The sequence below is a fragment of the Ambystoma mexicanum genome, chromosome 3q (assembly GCF_040938575.1).
Source record: "Ambystoma mexicanum isolate Mex_15411 chromosome 3q, UKY_AmexF1_1, whole genome shotgun sequence".
NCBI lineage: Eukaryota > Metazoa > Chordata > Amphibia > Caudata > Ambystomatidae > Ambystoma > Ambystoma mexicanum.
This window is the reverse complement of record NC_090926.1, coordinates 1,085,303,869-1,085,329,370: the sequence shown is the minus strand read 5'-3', so window position 1 is coordinate 1,085,329,370 and position 25,502 is coordinate 1,085,303,869. Positions and strand designations below refer to the sequence as shown.

The 25,502-nt window shown below is 46.3% G+C and overlaps 1 protein-coding gene across 1 annotated transcript in view; it reads left to right on the top strand.

Moving 5' to 3' along the window:
* Window positions 1-23,440, top strand: part of LOC138448043 (uncharacterized) — a 240,784-nt gene extending 217,344 nt beyond the window's left edge. Inside the window, exon 6 of the mRNA XM_069604584.1 lies at window positions 23,313-23,440. Coding sequence (XP_069460685.1) covers window positions 23,313-23,440 — 128 coding nt within the window. The remainder of the gene's footprint in view (window positions 1-23,312) is intronic.
* Window positions 23,441-25,502: the final 2,062 nt, after the last annotated feature.

Genomic DNA, 25,502 nt, shown 5'->3' with positions numbered 1-25,502 from the left:
TCAGAATCATCCACCGGGAGCCAATTCCATCAAAATTCCGGATCCGCTCCTGTTGCAGGAAATTTTAACCCTGCTAGAGAAAGGTGCCATAGAACTGGTACCTGTAGCGGAGAGGAACAGGGGTTGGTACTCCCCATATTTTCTCATCCCAAAAAAGGACGGAGGACTGAGACCCATCTTGGACTTGAGAAACTTGAACAAGTTCCTCAGGAAGGACAAGTTCAAGATGGTGACTCTTTCTCAGATCCTTCAGGCTCTCCAACTCCAAGATTGGTTGGTATCATTGGACCTTCAGGATGCTTACTTTCATGTGCCAATCCATCCAAAGCACAGAAAGTACCTGAGGTTCGCGATTGGCAATTCTCATTATCAGTTTCGAGTTCTGCCATTCGGGTTGACCTCCGCCCGAGGGTTTTCACCAAACTGTTGGCGGTTGTGGCAAGTCTCAGGAGAGGAGGTATTCACATATATCCCTACCTGGGCGACTGGTTGATCAGAGCAGGTTCTCCAGAACAAGCTCAGGAACATCTTTCGATCACCTGCCACTTCCTCCACAAATTGGGCTTCTCCCTCAATTTCAAGAAGTCCCACATGATACCATCCCAGAAACTCCAGTTTATCGGAGCAGTCTTGGACACTTCATCGGGAAAAGCCTCGGCTCCCGAAGTGAGAGCTCTCCACATCCAGCAGATGGTAACGAAGTTTCAGAATGCCCAACATCTACCAGCCTTCGATTTTCTCAGGTTGCTCGGCCTCATGGCATCCTGCATTTTCCTAGTACCAGAGGCCAGGTTGAGAATGACATCCCTTTAATGGGCACTCAGAACTCAGTGGTCCCAGTTCTCAGGGAATATGTCGGATCTTCTGCAAGTGTCGAGCGCAGTTGCTCAGGATCTTCTATGGTGGGCTTGCAACAACAACATTCTCAAGGGAGAGTCTTTTTGGCAACCATAGCCGGAGATAACGGTAGTGACGGACGCCTCACTCACGGGATGGGGAGCACACACCAACGAACGGACAATCAGCGGTCGTTGGTCTCCATCGGAGTCCAAACTACACATCAACCTGTTGGAGCTGAGGGCAATCAGACTAGCTCTGAAGGCCTTTCTGCCCTCTGTACAGGGAAAGAATGTCCTGATAATGACGGACAACACGGTGGCCATGTACTACCTCAACAAAAAAGGAGGAGCAGGGTCACTGCCACTGGTTCTGGGCAATACGAGAAGGAATCTCTCTATCGGCAATTCACCTAGCCGGAGAGAAGAACACGGCGGTAGACGCTCTGAGCAGGCGGAGAACGGTCTCTCACGAGTGGGAGCTGGCTCAGGAAGTCCTTCTGGAGATCTTCGCCCTTTGGGGAACCGCTCAAGTGGATCTGTTTGCCACCGCGATCAACCGGAAGTGCGATCAGTACTGCTCAAGGGAATTTCCTCAAAGAGGAGCTCTGGGAGACGCATTCGTAGTGGAGTGGAAGTTTCCGCTGCTGTACGCGTTTCCCCCAGTCCCCGTGATTCCTCAAGTAATCAGGAGGTTGAGAAAGTTCAGGAAAACCATGATCCTAATTGTCCCGGATTGGGCCAGGAGGACATGGTACCCGGACCTTCTAGACATGTCCATCTGCCCTCCAATACGTCTTCCGCAAAGAGAGGATCTTCTCTCGCAAAGGGAAGGTCGGGTTCTCCATCCAGAGGTCAAAACACTCAACCTTCACGCATGGTTTCTGAGAGGTTGAGATACAAGGATTGGGATCTTCCGGATGACGTAATGGAAATCTTGCTTTCGGCCAGAAGACCAGCAACAAAGTCCTTGTACCGATGTCGCTGGAATAGGTTTAGTAACTGGTGCAAAGACAAGGATGTGGACCCTTTTCAGTGTGGCACCCCAATGGAGCTTTCTTTTCTGCTACATCTAGCTAATCTGGGGCTCCAGATAGGAACAATAAAAGGATACCTTGCTGCACTGTCCATTTTCAAGCGCTCCTCGGAAGAGGTTTCACATTTCAAAATACTGTTAATAGTTAAATTCTTAAAGGGGCTCACTAATGTATACCCTCCAGTCCCTTTTCATGTACCAGCCTGGGACTTAAATTTAGTATTAACATTTTTGACTTGCATACCTTTTGAGCCTCTGCACTCATCTCCATTGAGGATTTTGACTCTAAAAACTGTCCTACTTGTGGCCCTATCATCAGCCCGCAGGGTTAGCGAACTTCAGGCTCTCTCATGCAAACCACCATATACTATTTTTTATAAAGATAAGGTAGTCCTTAAAGTTAAATCTTCATTTTTGCCAAAAGTAGTCTCGGACTTCCATTTGTCACAAAAAATAGTACTTACTACGTTTTATCCTCCTCCTCATCTGGGCAAAGAAGAGGAGAGATTACACAGATTAGATCCCAAGAGGGCTCTTAGTTTTTACATATCTAGGATGGCTAAATTGAGACAAGATAACCAACTGTTTGTGGGTTACACTGGTCAAAATTTAGGCTTATCTGTAACAAAACAGACCATTTCCCGCTGGATCATATTAGCTATAGTTGAATGGTATAGATTAGCGAGAAAAGAACCACCAGATAGGCTTCGTGCCCATTCTACAAGGGGAATGCCTACTTCTGCGGCTCTAAAGTGGGGAGTCCCGGCAGCAGACATTTGTGCAGCTGCAACCTGGAAAACAATACATACCTTTGTTAAACATTGTCTGGACACTGCCTCCTCTAACAAGGGTTTATTTGCAAAGGCAGTTCTGCATTCTGTCCACGAAAACTGAAATGGTACTCCCACCTCCAAAAATTGATACTGCTATGGGAGCCTATCACAAGATGAGGAATACGTGGGAGGACACAATCCATTCGAAGAACAAGTTACTTACCAACTGTAACGTTCTTTCGACTGGATGTTCCTCCCACGTATTCCTCATCGACCCTACCATCCAACACCACAGTACAGTTTACGTGTTCTTACACTTTCCTCTCACGAAGAATGTATCGGTCATGGGACACGCCTGGGTGTTCCTCCTATATATATTTCATCGAAAAAACAGAACTGAAGCAACGGGCGCGGCTCGAGCTACTTATACCATCGGTGACGTTGACAGAGTACGGAGTACGTCGAGGGACATTTTCGAATCCGTATCTATGCTTGTTGCCAACATGATCTATAATTATGACAGGAAAAGTTGGTGTCCCTTGATATTCATGTAACGCTTGTATATTGACTGCACTCCTTTAAGCAATTCTCTCCGAATTGCTAAGCCTGCCCTATAACAATTTCACTGCATGTGCAACAAACCAGGTGTCCTTTAATCATGCAAATTAACAAGAGGGCCATTGGGAGTCTGTAAGATACGTGAGGGTATTCTCCCATATATACCTCGACAATCCCTTATTCAGTTGGCCATAGGAGAGCTGGTTCTCTCCGATCCCAACCGTGGAGGTGGACAAGCGAGGGAGGATCACCTGGTTAGGGAAGCCCAGGGTTATGCTCAGGGGAATACCCCAGGTGAGATGCGGTACTACGCAGAGGAAGAAGCAGAGGTGAGCGAGATACCTGAGGTTTTTATAGGCTACAGTACATCTGTCTCACCTCCTCGCATTAAATCTCTCCTATTTCAATCCAGCGACCCCTGCGTACAGAGCCCAACCTCTAAGATTTCAAAACTGCATGCTCCCAGTCCTTCTTTTCTGCACCCTTCTATTCATCATTGTTTCCTGCACTCCCAACAGGATCAAGTAAAATACTATTGTTCCCACAATACCCCTTGTTTATTTCATGATCCCAACTCTTCATGCCTATCACGCAAACCCTACCAAGCCTGTCCCTATGATTGTCACTTTCTGAACTCCCAGTCGAAAGCAACCAACAATTATCATTACAACGATCCCCTATGTTCTGCTCACAGTCCCGGTCATTCTCGTCCATTTTACAAGCCGTATCCATTTTGTCCTCCTCAATCTATCAACCAACCCCCTTCTTTTAATTGCACCTCTTGCCAATCACATCCTGTAGGATACCCTGACACTTCATCCCTTTTCCTTTCAAACACAAACAACTTTGCAACACACAATAGACAACCGACTAATGTTAAACCTGTGTACCTGACATGTCAGGCAAAGTCAGGCAATTGACTCAAATCACACACACCTGTCGGGCCTTCCTTTTTCCCACAGGGATAAAAGGTGGAGCCAGAGAGCACAGTACGAGTAAGGCGAGCACGGCAGACAGCACGACGAGACAGCTAAGCAGGCGCAGCTGTTCAAGCGAAGGAAAAAGGTGTCGGCAATCGAGAGGGTTGCAAGGAGAGAAGTGACCTTGCCCCTTTCGTCCCAGACCCGCTGAACCTTTGTGGAAGAGAGCCTAAGACTGCGAACAATAGCACAAGTGTCCTGCAGCAGATGTCAATGGTACATGGGGCAAGCCTACGCCGATAAGCAGGAGCGATGGAAGCTCCCGTGCCCATGGTACCGGCCTTGACTTCAGAGAAGCCAAAAGCCAAGCGCTTCATCACAGCCGGTGAATCGAGGGGAAAACCGATAAGAACCGGGCTGTGTTGAGTGAGAATCGCAAAGTGTCAAGTTTGAACCAAAGCTGATGAACTTTGAATGAACTGTAAAAGGTGTGACAGGGAGGCCAGATGCAGAGGGAAACCGGCACCACGTAGGTGCTAACTCAAGAGACTATGGTCGAGCCCCATATGAGAGAAACTACAGATACCAGAAGGCTGTAGGAGGGCCAGCAAAATAGGTCAAAGTGGTCATACAGAGGATCAAGCAAAATCCCTGTAGAATCTAAAGACTTTGATCTGCAAGCAGTATGGGAGAAAGGGAAGTGAATCCCTGAGTGAGAGTAAACATTAGGAAACCAAGGGAACTCAATCCCGCTAAAGTCAAAAGGGGTCCGAGCCCAACTGAGGGAGATCCAGGGATGAAGCCTCACCCAAGAACAGACATATAAATTGAGTGGGTAACAGTTGAGAAGGGTCAGCGCCCAGAAGCGAGGGACCCAGGGGTGAATCCATCACCCAGCGAACATTGGAAACAAACTTTTCATTTGTCCAAGGAACCTTTGTTTTGTTATTTGAACACGTCAGGTCCTCGAAGGCAAGAGACTTTCAAGTGGAACGAGACTTGGCCATCAACGGCCTTGAGAGCTGAAAGCTTGAGAGTTAAAAGCTGAACTGTCATCTCATGCTAGAAAAGCTTAAGAGTGTGTCCTGAAAGCTGCCATTTGAACTGTAGTCTCGTGCTGGAGAAGCCAGAGACTGTACTGTGCTCCAAGATCCCATCTTACCCCGTGTCCAAAACCTGGGGAAGGGAGACCCAGGCTACCGCATCCTGACATATTATTAGAGAACACTTCTTTCTTTTCTTGAGAACTATCCCACACCCCTTTTTGTATTAGTTGTGAGGTTTGGCAATAGGTTTCTTAGTATCGGCCCTTTTTATTTTTACAAAATGCCACTAGGATGGCTTTATTTTCATTTGATGGTTGACGTTCGCTCCCATCTTAGATTTAGGTGTAGATTAGGCTTTTTTCCAAACTGAATACAGCATTCATCATTCAATAAAGACCCTTGAACTGTGATCACTTGGATCTGTCTTGTTGCCACCATGGGTTTCTCACAGAGTCCCTCTGCCGGACATTTGTCCCAGTAACAAGAGCCTTTCCCAGATTCTTTAGCTCACTATCTTTCACAGTGGAGAAATATCCAAAACATATCAGTCTTTGTCCTGCCCTGGGGCAGTCCAGAACCAAAATACTAGGCAGTTCTCCTCTGAACAACAGTACCAACAGCAACCCCAGACCTTTAATCAAGCTACTCCTATTTGAAAGCTTTAGTTGCCCATTTACCTTTTTGTAATCGATAAAATCATTATGTTCTAGTAATTTAGCCAAAAATTGGTAAATGTCCTCAGACGTGGTACTTATATCTATCGTTTCAAGACAATGGGCCTCATTACGAGTCCGGCGATGGCCGTGCCGGAAAAAAACGGCAGTCTGCCGTCGGACTCATAGTGAATTACCACCTCTGTGGTTGCTGGATCACCACCCTCCTGTAGAACTATCTGCCGGTCCGGAAACAACGTTGGCAGCGGGTTTACCGCCACCGGTATTTCCAGACCGGCAGACTTGTAATGAGGCCCAATGTCTTGATCTATTAATATGTTGACTTCTGGCAAATGCATTTATCCCCGTTCCAGTGTTCATATAGATGTATAATTCAATTGAATACTTGAATATTTGCCACAGCACAGAAGGTTATAGCACACCCCCGTTTGTGATCAGCTTACTACAAGTGACTACTTTGTGAAATTTTTTCCACACTGTACCACTGATACCAGGTGTAAGGAAGGCATGGTATCAACAGTACGACCGACAAAAGTGACCACAGTTCAAGGGTGTTTATTGATCCTTAATTGAGTTTGAAAAACGCCTATGTAATCCTAAATCTTAAGATGGGAGCAAAATACGACCATCAAATTATAATAACGCAGTCCTAGTGGTGTCTTTACAACATAAAATGGCCTATACTAACAAACCTATTGCCAAGACTTGCCTCTAAATACAATTAGCGTGAGAAACAATGTTATGCAAAAGAAAAGTGTTCAAGAAATTATATGTTAGGCTATTCAAGCAGTTGGCTTCCGTTCCCCACGTTTTAAGCACGGGATAAGGTGCCACACTTGAGCCTAGCACAGTCTCTGGCTTCTCTAGCACGAGGGTGCAGTTCAAAACTCCAACATCACGGCCTTCTGTACCAAAGTCTCTTTGCCATTCAAAGACTGTTCTTTGAGATGGTCTGATGTAACAAACGAATAACAAAGATCGGCTCCTTTCAAGATTCTCATACGCACCCTTTTCTCAGGTCATTTACTGTTCACCTTGGATCCCCCTTTGCCGTGCTCAGATCCACTTTAACACTTTAACACAAAGTTTGTTTTACCAATGTACACAATTTTCTCAGGATTTTCACGTATCCAATTTCTCGGGTGACTCACGGTTCACCCCAGATACCCCTCTGCCAGGCTCTGATCCGTTCTAACACAAAGCTTTCAATTGATCTCCCTCTGCCAGGCTCGGACCAATTTATCTACTTTGCCATCAACTTTCTTTACTGTATCAATGTCGAAGACTTTTGATTGTGCACAGTATTTTGCTTGACGCATTACAGGACCACTTCGATTCATAATCCTTTGCCACTCCTTCACTTTTGTCAACTCTCAGCTGAACACCTTACGGATACCTTCGATTGAGCATGCACTTGGTGCCGGACCACTCTGTCAAAGGTATCATATATTTTGGCTTCATAGTTCAATCACTCATCTGCAGTTCAACTTTACATGCGTTGGTTATCACACGCGTGTTATACAATGTTCTCGGGATCCAGCGCTCGCCATACAATGTTGCGGCTTGCAACCTTGGCTTCAACACAGACCAGTCTTGTATCGGTCTCCCCAACTCACTGGCTGTGTTGATTTCACTGACGCTGCTTTCTTGTTGCAGCCAAGGACAGTACTGCGGCAGCTGGCGTTTCTCCCTGCCTTGATTATCGATGCAGGAGGGCCCGAGTAGCTCCGACACACAATGCAGGATTCCTCAGCCTGGTTTAGTAGTATTATGCTTTCTATTCTAGACGTTTTGTGAAAGTAATGGTTCCTTGTCGAAAAGATCAAGGGAACTTCCCTCCTTGTGATCCCATTTCAGTTTTGCCGTGTTCCTCCTCATGTTAAAATGCCATCTTGGAACTGATGTTTCCTTCTGTGCTTTGCCTCGCTCAGAGTGTGCTTTCGTGCTCCACCTTTTATCTGTGTGGGGAAGTGTAATGGAAGTCAGGTGTGTGTAAGATGGTCAGTAATTGCTTGACCCTGTCTGACCATTGTATTGGGACACGTCAGGCATACGGCTCGTCCGTTTTCTCTCATAGCAGGCTGTCTGTGAAAAAGTGTTTGTGTTGTGAAAGTGGGGGGAGCTGAGTTCCTTCATATCCTACCTGGTAAAATGGGGTAAAGGTATTACAGGGAAGGGGTTTCCGCATCTCACCATCCGGTGTCCCACTCCCCGAAGCTCCCTCACTGAGGTGATCCACCCGCACTGGACCACCCCAGGAACTGGATCCAAAAGCTATGGCCGTGCCCTGGCCACCTGGATGACAGATTCCCGACTAGAGGGTGAGACACCTTCTGGTTCCTCACACAGGCCATGACCATAAAACTCTGCCCTCTCTCACTGCAACTGTATGAACATGGGTGCAGCCTCCTTGCTTGCCTCCCCATCAGACTTCACGCACTTTGGCCTACTCAACCCGTATATGTGTTTTGAGGGCTTTGTTACTTACAGGCTTGCTATTCGTTGCAGGTGAACCTGCTCATGGGTAAGCCAATTTAGTGTGTGAATTCAAAATGTAAAAGTGGGTAATACTTAGAAGATGGAGGGATCCAATGTGCAGTTTTTTATTTTGGTGAACAGGTTTGCACTCATTGCACAGCCAGGTTCATAATTGTTAGTAAATATTTTGGTTTTCACAACTTGAGTTTAGTGGAGCACCTAGCAGATCTGCTTTTTGAATATTTGAAGCCCTTTTGCCTTGCTCACCTGCTTCACTCATTTCCTTTGGGATTCACTGATTACAAGTGGTTACCAGTGCAGGGAATGAGTCTCCCATTGTTTTGTTCACCTTTATTTTTATACTGTAGCACAAGTAGTCTTCAGTCTTGCATGAACAATTTGTTTACCATTTTCTTTTTCTCAAAGTAACATCTCAGTTACTTTTGTGGTATGCACAGAACAGGCTGGTGGCAGTGAACTTATATTTACCTTTTCCCTGGTGCACAGCCATGCACCTTTACTTTTTCCTGCAATAATGACTTTTTGAGTACCATATACTCAAAACGACGGCTCCTTGTGGTTCAATCCCTGGTCTTTGTGTCATCCCCTTTGCTGGCTGTTAATACAGTTTTGTACCACCATCTTTGCTAGAACACGTTACAAGAAAGGGAAGCCAGACCTCTCTTAAAACGTGGGTAGCGTGGTCAGAGCAACAAGGCTTTACTCTCATGTGGAGGTAGTAGGTCATCACAGAGATACAATTAGTTCAAACACAATCATCTAGAAAATACACCACACTGATATACTAAGAAATATATGCTTTAATAAATTCATGCGTATAATACTATCAGTTCAAATAAGTACTTTAAACATTAATACACAGTATTACTAGATATCAGTATGTTATAAAAAACAGTAATGCCCATACAAGGACTCACTAATCCCAATGTCTATTTGTTGGTCCTTTTCCAAGGGCAAGCACCAAACATAAAATAAAAGGGGGTAGGCAGATCCAGGATACCACAAAGCCTAACAAGTAGGTAAGTCTCTAATAGCCTGCACAACTAAATGCAGAGTCCCATAGACACTTCCCAATCCTGGTATATGTGAAAGGCCCTAGGCCTGGTTGGCATCGCCTAACACATATGTCAGGATGTGGGATTAAAAAGGGGCACACAATTTAACCCAAAAGAAAATCGATTTACAATCCCTGGGTCTAAAACGCAGCATACAATTAATTTAGACCTCCGAGAGCCTTATTATAGTATCAATGCCCAACTGCCCAGAACAATATATTTATGCAGTGTTGTTCAAGAAGTGTGGCTGGCCACTGTAAGGGGGCACAAAGGAAGTACAGCGGGTGGGGGATGGACAACGCGAAGTTCTTTAAAAAGAGATTATGGTACTAATTTCAATAGAAAATGTAAGTATTTAATAGGAAATATAAGCATTTATGGGTGTGGGGCAGACACAAAGGGGAGCTAGTATAAAAAAGTTTCAATACCACTGCATTAAGGCCTCCTAATCCGTTGTTGAATTTCACTGTTGATCCACCCTTTTTAAGACTCCATGACAATTTCAACAATAGTTGCCTTCCTGGTACATGTGCCCAAAAAATATACACATTTCTACCAGTTACTACAGTTACAATGTTTCAAACACATTTTACCATTGTAAAAATGAAAGATATGACTTTAAAAGGGATATGAATCACAGGTAAGTATTAAAATAGTGAGTCTTAGTAGTACAGAGCTTACTTCCCCACCCTTAGCGGATCCAGTAAAAATGTCCAGGGGCAGTTAGGTACCCAAGAGTCACTTTAGTGAGAGTTCCAGTGTCGGTTCAAAGTTCCATTTCATATGATGGTAAAAGCTAAAGGCATATCCACGCTAAATGAAGTAAGTACGGTTCTACCCCACAGATGCAGATGTTGCAATGATGAACTCCAGGGATGGCCAGAGGACCCCCAATCCAAGTCTATGGGGAATCACGATTAGGACACTCCTCCCAGGAATCACTACCTCGGACCAGGGGGACACCTGTATGTGAATATTGGGAAAAATGTACTTCCTTACATCAACAGTGTCAGCGGAAAGATCTCCAGGAACCCAACATAACTTGCTATGTAGATGTAGATCCAACACAGGTGCTATTTTATTTATTGGACATTTGTAAGGCGCCTGTACAACAAATAGTGTTTCAAGGAGCCACAAGACAAAAAACGGATCAAGGGAGAAACATAACAATAACGGTCCTACTAGGCCTTGTGAAATTCGGATTTTGCAAGTGCAGTAACAAGAAATGCGAGGAAGAGGGGGGATGCCAGTCGCACAAATGCGAAGTGCTAGGGTGGGAAGGGAAGCGCAGGGTAGAGGGAGAAAGTGCAAGTGGACAAGGGGTGGAGGGATGGGGGTGAAAGGGGCTAGGCGAGTGCTAAGGGTAGACCAGGAGGGCAAGTGCCAGGGAAATGCATGGGGTGCAGGTCCACATGCTATGTGCGAGGAGGGAGAGTAGACTGAGCGGGGGTGCGCTTGGTGCCCTGTACAACTCGGAGGCAACCAGGCAGCCAGTCACTGCAGCAGACGGTGGTGATAGCAGGGGAGGGGGGGAGAGGGAAGGAAGACGAGAAGCAGAGGGTGTTGAGGAGCTTCCAGAACTTAAGGAGATCTGGCTCAAGCATGATGGGGGCAGGGAGATCATTCCAGAGGGAGGCTCCTGCAGAGAAGAGAGATCCACCCCCCACCCTCTGCTTAGAGAAGCTTCTGATCTGCAGATAGTTGGAGCTAGAAAACTGAAGGGCTCAATCAGGGAGGTATTTAGGGCGAGAGAGTTGGATGTAGCAGGGACCCAGAAAGCCTTGTGGATGATGCAGAGTTTCTTAAATATGATCCTAGCTGCCGCCGAGAGCCGGTGGAGAGATTTAAGGGCTGGAAAGATTCAGTCCCTGGTCTTAGGCCAAGAATAAGACTTGCAGTCCTATTCTGGGTAAGTTTATGGGGTGATGGTAGGATAAAGGAAGATTGAAGAAGAGGCTGTTGCAGTAGTCCAGCCTAGAGAGGACCAGAGCTCTAGAGACATCAAGTTTCTGGGGGAAGGGGAGGATATGGCGAATGCTTCTGAGGAGGTGCAGCCGATGGTGGGCTTTCTTGGCAATGTCCGAAATGTGAGGAGAGAAGAAGAACGAGGAGTCAAAGATGACACCAAGTTTATTTGCCTCACAAGAGGGTGAGGGGGGGATCCAAAGAGGGCGGCCAGTGGGTAGGAGAGAGCATGGGTCCCGATGAGAAAGATCTCGGTCTTAAGGCAGAGATCATTGGCAGCACACCATTCCTGTATAGCAGTCGCACAGTCCGGGATGAGAGAGGAGGAAAAGGAGGCAGAATAGGGAAGTTGAAGGAGAGCTGCGTGTCTTCTGCATAACACTGGAAGTGAGGAGAGTAGAAGGAGATCAGGTGGGCCAGAGGGGCAAGGTAGATGTTGAAGAGCCACGGCGAGAGGATAGAGCCTTGAGGAACACTGCAGGGTGGAGAGTGTCATAGGGGAGAGAAAAGGGCCCTGTTGACCCTGGGAAGGACAGTCGGAGAAGAATGAAGTGTAAGCATCAGAAACACAATGATGGGGCATTAACATCTTCACAATTGCTCTTAACCATGATGAGGCCCAGTTAAATGTTATGCTCAGCCAATCACTGTCCTGAACTCCACCTTCATACGAATACCCAGGCCACGGACAGCTGCAATGATTTGAGATAATGATGCATTTTTCGCGTTATTTGGAGGTACGAACGTGCAAGATGAATCGTCGCATGTGCTGGAATTGTCCCTTTCCTAGCCGGATGTGAGGCTCTTGCATGGGCACCAAGCTCTTATCTTCAGGTTGTGCCATGGGGAAACTTGTTGGCTCCCTTTCAGGCACCATTCCCTCCTTCAGGTGTTGTTCTGGGATTACCAATAGCCCTGAATGCAAAGTGGCCAGCGAACAACAGCCCCTCCATGATGCTGGGAGGTGCAAGTAAGCTTGTCGATGTTACGCTCACCTGGCTCCCACAGGGGTGTCGATCTGCACTGGACAGCTGCGCTCTCCACCAATGTGACGCGTAGTGCCGAGATGCCCACCCAGCATCGTTTGCTTGGCCCGTAGGAATATTCTTCTGCAAATGGAGAAAGGGAATTAACCACCCGTGGAGTTGAGCGTTAACCCCCCCAACCCCACCCCCACTCCCGCTGTTCTCCCCACTGATCACCTTTGGTGTCCCCTCTTATAGTCTCACCTGATGGTTTGGAAAGATGAGCTCTCCATCCTGCATTGAGCGCAGGGGCGCGTAGATAACCAGTTGCTTCACTGGCTCGAAGGAATTGGTGAGTTGCAGAACGATATTGACTCTGAGATTCCTGGCAAGACGCCGTAAGTAGGTAGTTCGTAAGAGTTCAAATGTCTGACTTTCACTCTTGTCCAATTCCTTGCAGGTTGCAGCTTGACCATATCGAAGAGTTCCTCGCGGCAACCGGTAATATTCAGGTAAGGATTTGTATTATCCAACACAGTTCGATAAAATAATGTCAATATGTAACCTGTTGCTTTCTCCCTTATTCAGGCGCTGAGAGAAAGTATGAAGTCTCTGGGAATAATGCCTCTGGCGGTAAAATCAGGTAAGTCTATTGTGGTGAGGAGATTTCCCCTTGTTGTCCCTTTGTTTCACCTTGCTGTCCTTTTGTTTCCCCTTAGGGGCCGGGGTTCGGCGAGGATACAGTGGAAGCTGCGCCGACCTGTGAAGAGGAATAGTACCCCCGGTGGTAAAATCAGGTAAGTCTATGGGGGGTAACTAATATTGCCTCTGTGTATTCCCTTGGCTCACCTTGCTGTTCTTGTCTTCCCCTTAGGTGCCGGAGTGCGGCGGGAGCATGCAGAAGGATGCGGTGGAATGTGAAGATGCTGCGAAGGCCGGTGAGTTCAGCGCGGCGCTGCTGCAGGCGAAGCGACACGCATAAAATAACTTCTTTCTTCCAGCTCGAAGGCGCGATGGATCGGGAATTCAGGTAAGGATCAAAAGTATTGCCCTTGTTCTAACCTTTTCTCCTCCTCGCTCCTTTTTCTAGGAGCTCCAGACTCGAGGCGGGCGTGGCAGAAGACTGGATGCAGATTTGCAGGCACGGTGAGCGTTACGCTGCTGGATAAAGAATAATGCAAAGCTTGTGCTGCTCTTCGGGCGTTGTTGAAATAGCCTCCAAAGTAGTCCCAGGTAAGTATTCCTCCCCAGCCCCACCCGAGTAAAAAAATAGTCCCTTAGGTAAAGTGGTCCCTTCCAAGCCTCCTTTGGCTTGGAGCTCTTGCAGCATGGTCTGCTCTGCATCAGGTGAGATTGCAGCATGGTCTGCATCAGGTAAGTTTTAATCTATGAGCCTGGCGCCTATGGCGCGAGGACTGCCTCTCCATATGAGCCTGGCGCCAGGACTGCACCCAAATAGCCCCTAGCAGGGGTTGTTGGGTTTGCTTAGTATAACTTGATGCCTACTTCCGGTGTTGCTGGACTTGGTCTGGGTCCCCGGGGGTAGGCATCATGACAGCCGACCATAGATCCTGTAGTAATCCATCAGCGCCGCTCTCTGTGATCAAGAGTTTTGTTGCCATGTTCGTTTGTGCCGACAAAGGCCATACCTTGACTGTGGAAACAGAGTTTATATTCTTCTTCCTTGTGTACTTGCACCGGCTTCTCCATTGTTGCAATCCACGTCAGTTTTGAGATATGCTCTGTCTAGATTTGTACACAAAAGTTGACCACTCATGCGATTCTATCCTTGTTGTATGTTACCAGTCCTTCTGCAAGGTAGTGTGTTGTCCTGCCAATTATTATTGACATATTTCCACCCCTTCACCATCAGATGGAGCAATTCCACACACTTGATGTTTCTTGGGTCATCGGTGCATTTGACAAAGTCTCAGCCCACCATTTGTACTTCCACACTGTGTGCCTGGAACATCCCTTTTATTCTCGCCTCTATAATTGGGACTGCTTGTGGCACTAACACCTTGGAAGCCCTGACAGGTGCGGAATGAGTGAGCACACATAACCTCTCCCGTTAAGTGTTTCTCCCCACACCACTCATATCAGAGTACCATGAATTAGAGAATTCAGAGTGATGAATGTCCTCATTCACATCAAAACCTAACCCTTGATAAATGTCATACTTTGATTGTATTTCTCTTTTCATTCTTTCATACACATTCCCAAGGATAGCCGGGTTAGTAATACTGTCAGAAATGCTCTTATACCTTTCCATAGTGGGAGACAGTCCCCGGCGTGTTGTCAGCACTTAATTCTCTACTTCTTTAACAGATGGAACTTGCATATTGGAGTTTTTGAATCTGTTTCCATTATTATTATTCATGTTCACATTAGCACTAATATATGTAACTACACGTGTTATTGACATTTATATATATTGTTCCATTTGGATAATATACAATCCTATTTCCCCCACCCCACTTTATAGGTCCTCCTCCTATAAGTCCCTCCCCCAATACACTCCCAATAGTACTAGCAATATCACACACAATCCTCCAGCAAGAGCTGACCAACAATAATAGATATATTTCCATAGTCTTTCATTTGTGTCCCTATGCCTCGGGCCCCTACTTAACAAACTATGTACATGAGTTGTGTCCATCTTCTTTTAACCTGCAATAGAAGCACACACACAAGATGACAAAAAAGGGAGGGACGTGCAAGACATACACCAGTATAAAACAATAAAAGAAACGAGGGATAGGGAGGGGTAGGAAGGGAGGGAGAGAGAGAGATCTCTCGATATCGATGAAAAGAAAAGTGCAGAGCTAGCAGCTGATCATTGGCGTGCCACCACACCTGTATATCCACTGGACAGGCCAGTAAGGTGATCGGGGTACAGGTACTATTACCCTTTATCTCAAAACAACTGATGCACCACTGTGCTTTCTGGAGGTGCCCTATGGATGTCAAAGGTGGACCCATTAGCGCAACTCCTTGACTTTCATGGCGAGGGAATACAAAACACTACATCGTACGGGCCCTGGAACCAAGGATTGTTCCAACGGCGCACCAATTTGCGAATGTAGACAAAATCCCCTGGCACCAGTGGTCTAGTTTTATATGCTTTGTAGATGTCCCAGTTGTCTGTGCAGCATCAGGCGTCTCTGTAGTCACAATCCTAGGAGGTGCAATCTGTTGGGAGACACATTTAATGGCCCAAGTTTGTGTCATCAAATATTCTCTGAATTCCTCTCCTAGCACTGGTGCAGTCCTGAGTGCATCAGAAACCCTTCACACAGGGGATATGGGGTTATACATGCGCCGACCAGTGACCACCTCTTGAGGCGACAGATGGCAGTCTACTAAAAAGGGCCAGGGGCAGACAATACACCGAGTTTTTCTTTACTGTGGTGCACAATTTAGACAGTTTGCTCTTAAGGGGGCCATTTATCCTCTCTACAATGCCATTGGCCTGTGGGTGGTAAATTGAACACCTCTGATGCTTGATACCAAGTAGTGCTCTGATGTTTTGGAATAATGAATTGAAGTGTGTGCCATATCTGACCTCAAAACCTCACGCACACCCCAGCACAAAAAATACTTTCCGCACTAAAAACCTTGCAGCACACTTGGTATCCGGGTGTGCACATGGCCCTGCTTCCACCCACCTCAAGAAGGGACAGACCACCACAATGAGGTACCTTGATATATTGCAACGCTCCCCCATATAGGCGTAATCTATATGCAATTCACGGAACAGCGCAATAGGGTGGGGCAAAGTGTCCCGCAACATTCGTAGCGTCATCCCTGTCCTGAAACTTTGACATGTGGTGCAACGGATGGCCATATCAGTGATGCTCTCCTGAATATTTGGTGTGAACCAAATCCTCCTGTATGTCTGCGGCTATGTGTTGTTTCGAACTATGAGCAATTGTTCAAACGCTACTGCTAGCAGTTCCTGGGGCTTCACTGTCTTCCCCGAGCTCTCCTGTCTCCGTAACAGATCTGTCTGAGACTGCTTACATTCTCCCCGTAACCATAACTCATTTTTTCTCTATGGTGCCCTTCTTTGCAGGTCAATAATCTGGGAGATGGGCGAATCAGTGTAAGGCACTGGACACGCATCTGTCGGTGGGGCAGCCACAACAAACTCAGCGGTTGCGGTCCCTCTTGAGATTTCATCTTTTCCTGCGAGTATGGGTGGCACAATTGACAACCACCACAACAGAAGGCTGTGATAGTGCTACTATAAGCCTCTCTAACAGCACAGCATGCTGTACTGGAGACCTGAACCCCTTCCTCTTCCATTCTTCCAGTGGGAGAGACCAGCGTATACCGTTGTTGTAACACATGCAGGAGTCAGAATATATCATGACCGGAAACCCGTGCAACGCTGTCATCACTTCGATGAGCACCACATGATGAGAAAATATCTGTGGTTCTCACTGGGTGGGGGGGGAGCATTTGAAGTTCAGTGTGCTCGCTTTTGGTCTCTGCTCGGTGCTGCGTGTCTTCACGAAGATGATGTCGGTTATTGCAGTTTTCCTTCAGCATCAGGGGTTCATGTATATCTGTATTTGGACGACTGGCTCCTGAGCAGCCCTTGACCACTGACAATCTCCACTCTCTCCTCCAGCTCCTGTTCCATCTTGGGCTGTCGGTGAACTGGCAGAAATCTTCCATGACGGTCTCCCAAGACATGATTTTCCTGGGTTTCCATTGGCACACAATCGACTCCAGGGTGTTTTTGACGGCAGACAGGATTGCAGACCTATTCGCCACATGTCAGCTCTTCATCCAGTCAGTGCACATGACGGCTTGGTTGTTCCAGAGACTTCTGGGCCTCATGGCCTCAGGTGTACTTGCTCTCCCCCTTGCTCATCTCAAAATGAGGCGTACACAACTGGCTCTTCGGACCTCGTGGTGTCAGGCAACGGACCAGATTCCAAGATGAACCCAGTTCCATTGTGCATGATGACTGACCTTCTATGGTGGCCTTCGACCAGCAATCTTACAGTTGGTGCCTCTTTTCAGGAGCCCTGCCCACAAGTGATGATTACCACAGACTCCTCCATTCTGTGGTGGGGCGCAACGCTGGATCATCTCCAGGTTTTCGATCTATGGACGCTGCAGGACAGGCAGTTTCATATACATTATTTGGCACTCCTGGCTGTATTTCTGGTGCTGAAGTTTTCCAACCGTCCATCACGAACCGGGTTCTCTGCATCCGCACAAACAACTCAGTGTCGATGTTTTATATCAACAAGCAGGGTGGTACCAAACCACCACCTCTTGTGGACCTTGCCATTCAGATTTGGGAACGGGGCATCCAGCACAGCATTTTGCCTACAGATTCTGGGTCAATTCAATGTGACTGCAGACTCACTCAGCCGACACACAGCGGCCATCTACGAGTGGGAACTGAACACACAGGTCCTCTCCACCATCTTTCACCAATGGGGCACGCCAGAAGTGGACCTCTTTGCGGCTTCTACAAACAGGAAACTTCCTCTCAATGCATCCAGGAACGGTCTTGTGGCCCCCTCTATAGGGGAAATTCTCTGGCACAACATGAAGGCCTATGCCTTTCCGCCTCTTCCTCTTTGACACTGTCAACCATGCCATCCTGCTCAACCGTCTCCGTGATAACCTGGGTATTACTGGTCAGGCTCTGGCGTAGCTGAATTGTTTCCTCTGTGACCAAGCCTCCCAGTTCCAACTTGGGTCCTTCCTCTCCGCTATCTTCTTCTCTACCTGTGGTGTCCCCCAGCGGTCTAACCTCTCTCCCTGGCTGTTCAACCAATACCTGGCACTTCTTGCCCACCTCATCGCCGCTCTCTGCCCCAACTTTCAGTGCTATCCGGATGAGACCCAGCTTATTTTCAGGCTATACTCGGTCTCCTCCTCTCCTTGCCTCATCTCCGACTGTCTGTCTGCTATCCAGGAGTGGTGTGTCGCCAATGACCTCTGCCTTACTGCCAGTAAGACTGAGATTCTCCTCATTGGCACACCCGCTCCCTCCTTCCCTGTAGCTCTCTGGTCGGCCTCTCTTGACCCTCTTCCTGCTTCCACCTGCAAGGCTAAAATCCTCGGGGTCGTCTTCGACTCCACACTCTCCTTCTCTTCTCAAATCTCCGACGTCTCTAAGAAGTCACACTACCAGCTGCACCTCCTCAGAGGTATTCTCCCTTTCCTCTCCTTCCCCCAGAAGTCTCCAGAGCTTTGGTTCTCTCTAGGCTGGACTATTGCAACAGCCTCTTTCTAAATCTGCCTGCTTCTACTCACCGCCCTCTGGAACTTATCCAGAACAGGACTGCAAGACTTGTCCTTGGCCTCAAGCCCAGGCATTGTATCTCTCCAGGACTGAAATATCTGCACTGGCTCCCAGTGGCTACGAGTATTAAGTTGAAAACCCTCTGCATCGTCCACAAGGCCTTCTGGGGCCTGGTGCCTCAATACCTTCAACTCTCTCTTCCTAAATATCTTCCTTCTCGAGATCTTCGCTCATCCGCCTCCAACTTCCTCGGGGTTAGTCGCTCCTCCAAGCAACGAGTTGGTGGTAGATCTCTTTCCTCGCTGGTGCCTCCCTCTGGAACAGCCTCCCTGCCCCCCTTAAACCTGGGGAGAACCATCTCCGGTTCCGAAAGCACCTTAAAACCTTTCTCTTTGCTTTTGCTTTTTCTCTTCCTCTCCTCTGCTGACCTCCTGGCTGTAACTGGAACTGCACTGGCTACCTGGACACCCTCTGATCTCGTGCCCAGGTTCCTCCCCCGCCAGCATCACACACCTGCACTGCCCACTCAGTAAGCCCCTGCTTGTATTCCAACAGTCCCCTTACCAGCCCTTGACACCTAATGTCTGCACTTACCCATGCACTTGCCACATGCTGGCCATTACTTACTTATTGTTTTCATCTTTTGCCATTTACTGCACTGTCTGTGGCTGCTTCCCACGCACTTGCGCAATCTGAATGACAACTGGCCTCGTTGGATTGTTGTCCGTCCTCCCTCTGTTCCCCTCCCTTGCCTCGTCGCACCTTAAAACCCTTGTGTATAGGCGCGTTATAAATGCCATATCATATCGTATATCATATCTGATTCACTGGTCACTTTGCAAGCTCAGGATTACATTGAATTGCACTCTCCTGTTCATAGCTCCTTGGTGGCCAGCCAAATTCTGGTTTTCGGAACTTCAGCATTTGTCGGTTTGTCCTCCGATCAGACTGCCGTTCATTCCCAACCTGCTTCACCAATGCGATCAGCAGATGTGGCACCCCTCCCCACAATCATTCAGCTTGGCGGCCTAGTGCCTGAATTCAAAACCTTAGCGTGGTTTAACTTGTCCGAGGACAATATGCGCAATATCCAAGCGGCCAGGAAACCCTCTACGAGGTCTCGGTATAGGAGCAAGTGGCTCCGCTTTTGCCACTAGTGTTTAACTAAGCAGCTGGACCCCAGACATGCTACGATTGACACTGTTCCCTCGTTTATATCTCTTCTGGCAGCTTCGGGCATTCATGTCTTGTCTTGTAGGACTTACTTGTCGGCTATTGCCGCCTACCTGTCCACTGACAACTGTTCCTTTTCTTTGACGAACCCAGTCATTAAAAGGCATTTTGCAGGTCTATTGCATCTTTTTCCACCTATACGCAATCTATACGCAATCCTCATCAAAAATGGGATTTGAATGTGATCCTCAACACCTTATGCCATAAACCATTTGAGCCCATGGCTACGGCGGATCTAAAGTACCTTTCATGGAAGGTTGCATTTCTGATTGCAGTCACTTCGGCAAGGCGAGTAAGCAAGATTCAAGCTTTGTCTGTAGAACATTTGTTCTTCACCTTCCATGAGGACAAGGTTGTGCGCCGCACTTATCCTTATTTACTTCCTAAAGTAGTGACGGATTTTCATTTGACTCAATCTATATCATTACCTGTCTTTTTTCCGAACCTGTCCTCAGATGCCGAGAGAGTATTACACAATTTGGATGTCAGACGAGTTCTGAAGGTCTATTTGGACAGAACTGAACTCAGGGGCTCCTCCTAACTCTTTGTTACGTTCGGAGACCCGAAAGGGAAACCAGCTTCAAAAGCTACTATCTCCCGATGGATTGCCTCCTGTATCTCAGAGACATATACTATTCGGGGCCTTCAACCTCAGAAGGGCATTCATGCCCATCTTGTACGTGGCAAAGCGACTGCTGTTGCCTTCCAAAAATGTTCCCTGGGAAACCATTGCCAAAGCGGCTACTCGGGCCTCCCCCATCAGCTTTTTGTAAGCATTATTGCTTGGACCTGAGCTCCAGGGCCGATGCTCAATTCGGCCAGGCTATTCTTAAAAACCTTTTTCAGTAAGGAGTTTCCATCCACCTGTATTGTCTGTGAGGAGTTCTTGGGAATCTCCCACAAGTATGGAGGAAAGGGGACGGGATGTAGGAGTATAACAAAGTTACTCACAGTAGTGACTACCTTACTCGTAGTGGATAGTCCCCTTTCCGCCATATGCCCGCACGGCGTTTCATCTAATTTAGTATCCTCTATTATTGTTTAAATGGTCGCAGACCTGCTGATAGAAAAGGGCTGAAGAACGATGCGCGGGGTGGCGCTCAGGAGGGCGGGATTACAGTGTGTGCGTGTAAAAAGAGAAGGACAACAATTTTCATTTTTGATGATTTTTAACAAAAGTGCTCCGTCCCGAAGAATGGAATGTCCCACAAGTAGGTAGGAAAGGGGACTATGGACTAGGAGTAGGTATTCAGTACGGTGAGTAACTTTTATTCTCCCAGCATATGCAGGGATACAAGCTTGCAAGTTCCCTGTTACGAAAGAAGTATATACATAATTGAGTGATTCTTCTGCTTAATAAGACATTTTACAGTTTCAAATGCATGTGCTAGGAGATTAGAGAGACACAGGCACATGACGCAATGATAAGTGGACTCCCAGGTAGATGGAGGAAGACAACATACCTGTCTAAGACCATTGTGGAACCCAAGGTGTTTGCTGGCCGTTGTGTAACCTCAGGACAGTCCCCTTCCAATTCACTTGATGCATCACCTAACAACATGACCCTCAGTAAACAGTTGTTCAAGACAGCTGGGTCAGGCTGAGAGTGGGGGTTGTTCAAGAAGTAATTGGGGAAATTAGTTTGGTGGAGAATGGCAAGAGAGCGGACTCCTGAGGAGAGCAGGAGAAGTGAGCTAGTGGTTGGTGAGGGAGATTGGAGGAGGATAGAGTAAGAGATGACAACACAGGGAAAAGAAGAATTGAAGAATGATCCTATTTTGGGGGATTTTGGGTCCCTCAACATTTTCCTCTTTCCCCTTCTTTTTTAGATCTGACCTATTTTTGGTGTAGAGTGGGACATCTCCTCAATTTCCTCTCCCAATTCACACTTTCTTCCTCTTTTATCAATTTTACTGCAGTGGTAGCTCAGGGTACTACTTTAATGTAGCCATCCATGTACCATATTTATTTTATATTTTTTTTTGGTTTTCGACAAAGAGAAAAACCTTTACAAAACGATTCATATTATTATTGTAAGTCCTGCTCTAAGCCATTTTGTGTTTAAGGGCTTTGCTCAGGCCAACTAAGATATTCAGACCCCCTTCCACTCCTACACAAAATTATGTAGAGTCCATTTAGTTACTCACCTTTACATGCCCCTCTAGGAATCCTGCAGCTTATAGGTAACTTACAGCTATCAGCTTAATATGGGAGTCATGTTCGAGATCTCTGCCTTAAAAATGCCCTCCCAACCTGAATAAGTCTTCTGCATTGTTCTCTGAGATTGAAGCTTGGTTAAACAACTCATTACCATTGTGCATCACCCCCATCACTTGTCTTTCAAGTTAAGTCCCTAGGTTGTCGCACTGTATCTGTATCTTCAACTCCCCCCTCCCACACTCCCATCAGACAAATTACCAAATCAGCCTCCTAGTGAAAATAAAGACCCTTCCCCTCAAGAAGACCTCATATGCAATCTCCAGTCATAGAACTTCTTGAGATGGTGGAGAAGTACTGATGAAATCCATCCTAGCACCCGTGTACACTCAGCAGCTTTTCTTGTTACATGGGGCAGAATGCAAACCTAATTTTCTCTTTTGGCCAGTCTGCGATAATTTCCAGTTGATGCTAGACGAACTTTAAAGTATGCTGCCCAGTTTTAATAAACATCAAAGTAGGCCCCCATTCTTACATGAAAGGTATGTCCCTCATCATGGTGGGTCAGTAATGAGCTGCAGCAAATCCTGCTTTAGCCTTGTAATTCCCCCAAAAGAAAACTAAACCTTTTGACAAAAGACTGCTTCTGTTTTAGGATCTGAAAAAATCTACACAAAGTCACTGCTCTAAATATTGATCTGCCCGAATTCCAAAAAGCCCTGTTTCCACCCACCAGTCTGTGTTCTGAGTTTATATACATTGGTTCTTTGACTTTGATAAATTAATAAATTCTCTTTTCATTGATCTCGTATTTCATGGGCTGTGTTATATGGGAAGTTCCCTGCTGTGCTTGTGTTGAATGCTGCACTCATAATATAAATTGATAAACCTGTTTTTGGTAAAAACAATTATGCAAGACTCTACCTGTCTCACCATTCAGTGTGATACTGTTATGTTGTCATTACTATGAATTGTGTTCAATGTGTTTTTATATTATAATACAGAGTAACAATATTTTTGAGACTTGGGATCTGCTTAGAATGACATGCTTTACATAGGGAAACATCTAGTGGTTTCTCTGGAGTATTACATTATTTGTTTTCGAAGTAGAAAAAGGGGCATCGACGGGGCGTTCGTATAATACTATTCCTACTGCTATGTACAGTACCAATGATCCTTTAGGTGTGGACATCCACAGTTATTTTTTCTGCCATCGTTTAGGTTGCTATACACAGTGTACGTTATAGATTTATAAAACTTGCACTCGGTTTCGAATTCACTTTTGAGTCCACTGCTTTGACACTGAATGTGGTTAATGCAGAAGACTTCACGAGCGGCAGAACAACTTTGGTGATCGGCATGAAGAATTCGGAGGATCGACGGTCGATGACCTCTCCAGGATACATTCCTGTAACGAGTAGAGCTTACCTTGAAGATTTTTTGCCTTAATGTTTTATTAAATAGTTGTCATCTAAAATTCATCGGAACTGTCTACTTAATTGTTTATAACTTTCCTTAACTTCTGTAGCTATTGGTTGGCTATTCCAACGTTGAATAGTGTGCAGGGAATGAGAGGACACTTTTCTGTGGATGTTTCAGTTGCAACTTCGGTGCCAGAGTTATTTTCTCCCCTGCACCTTTACTGATTTTTCCGAGCCACATCCTGTTCTCACATTTTGATTACTCTCAGTCTATAATAAGATGTGCTTTGTTTTGACAATTTGTCTGTCTCCCGAAATCTGCAACCAGACTAGTCTTTTCCACACAGCCTCCAACACCTTGTCTGCCATCACCTTCATCTCCTTCCACATCAAGCCAACACAACCCTTCCGCAGACAATCTTCCACCACACTAAGCTCCCACCCAGCACCAAAAGCCCCCAAACCGCAAACAAATATAAACTCTCTTCAAATACATCAATGCCAGATCTGTCTAAAATAAACGTTGTATATGATCTCCATAACCAAGTGTCCTGACATCCTTTTCGTCACTGAACCTGATTTTCCCAAGATTTCCTCCCAATTGCACATGAGGCCTTCCCACTGGAATACAAACTAATTCTCCAAAAATGGGCCAGGATGGCAGGTGGCATTGCCATCCTCAACAGTCTCACTCTCTCTTTCTCTTTCTCTCTCTCTCTTTCCCTCTCTCTCTCTCTCTTTCCCTCTCTCTCTCTCTCTCTCTCTCTCTTTCCCTCTCTTTCTTTCTCTCTTTCTCTGTCTTTCTCTCTTTCTCTGTCTTTCTCTCCTTCTCTGTCTTTCTCTCTCACTTTCTCTCTCTCCTCTCCCCCCTTCTCATATTGACTAATGCCCAGACTGAATCTCTCCTAGTCAAAGTCCTGCTCTTCCCCCACCCCTACACACTCCTTCATGCTTATATACCGACACCCCAGGATACAAAGGAAACTTTCATAAATCCCTAGGTGACGCCATCGCAGTCATCATGGTCTTGTAATGGAGGCTTAGTATGACAGTGACACAAAAGGTACAATTTGTAAAACCTTTATTAAAGTTTTCTGGGTTGGAAAAACTCCTACTTTGCCCTATATCTAGGATGGGAGTAGTCGCTACCATCACATAATAAAGAAAACAGTCCTAGTTGAATCCATCAAATCAAAATGGCCTATAATAAAGCCTAATGCCTGCACCTACAAAAGGTGTGTCAAGGAGAAGATGTATACAAAGGAAAATCAGTGTTCAAATATTAAGAATAAATGTGGCTGAGTTGTCTCATCCCCCTCTCACCCCCCAATGTTAGACAGCAGAAGTAAAACGGTCCCTGTAGGCAGGATGACACACTCTGGAGGTTCTTAACACAAAGGCACTTCAAAAAGTGGATCAAGGCCTGCGTGGCCTTCCACGTGTTTTGAAAGCTGGAAACAGAGACTTTACCGTTAAAGTCTCTCTTTCCAGCTTTCAAAACACAGTTCAAAAAAAGGTTCACGCCAGTGCCCCCTCTGTCGGGCTCAGACCTTTCAAAGCAAAAGCAAAACACTTGCAGGGGTTCCGTTCCCCAAGCTTAATTCACATACTTTAATGGTTCTCTTCCCCTACCTTATTACAATTCCGGTCTCCCTCAGTCGGGTTTGGACTGTTTCCTGATGTCGAAGCCTGTGGAATGTGCGTGACTTTTACTACAGACCTCCACAGGACCACTTTGACTTTCCCTTCGGCTCACACTCTTGTGTTATTTGCCCCAGTGCTTCTTGATCTGGGTAGTTCAATGTCATAAGCACCAAATTTCAACGTTTACCTTTTAACTCTCCCCTTTCCTATGTGTTAATTTTGATCACTCCGCTTTTACAGTTCATCGACTTTATCGCTATAAACATTATACCTATTACTGACTTTCGAGTGGGCTACTTGCTTTCGCCAGACCACTCTTTTACTCAGTATCGCTTTTTCCACAGGTATCGTTAATTCAAAGTTAATTTGCAGTTCTGCCTTTCTTCGTGTCTCATCGACATGCATGTGTGATATAATGTTGTAACTTCAATCTTTCCTTAACACTC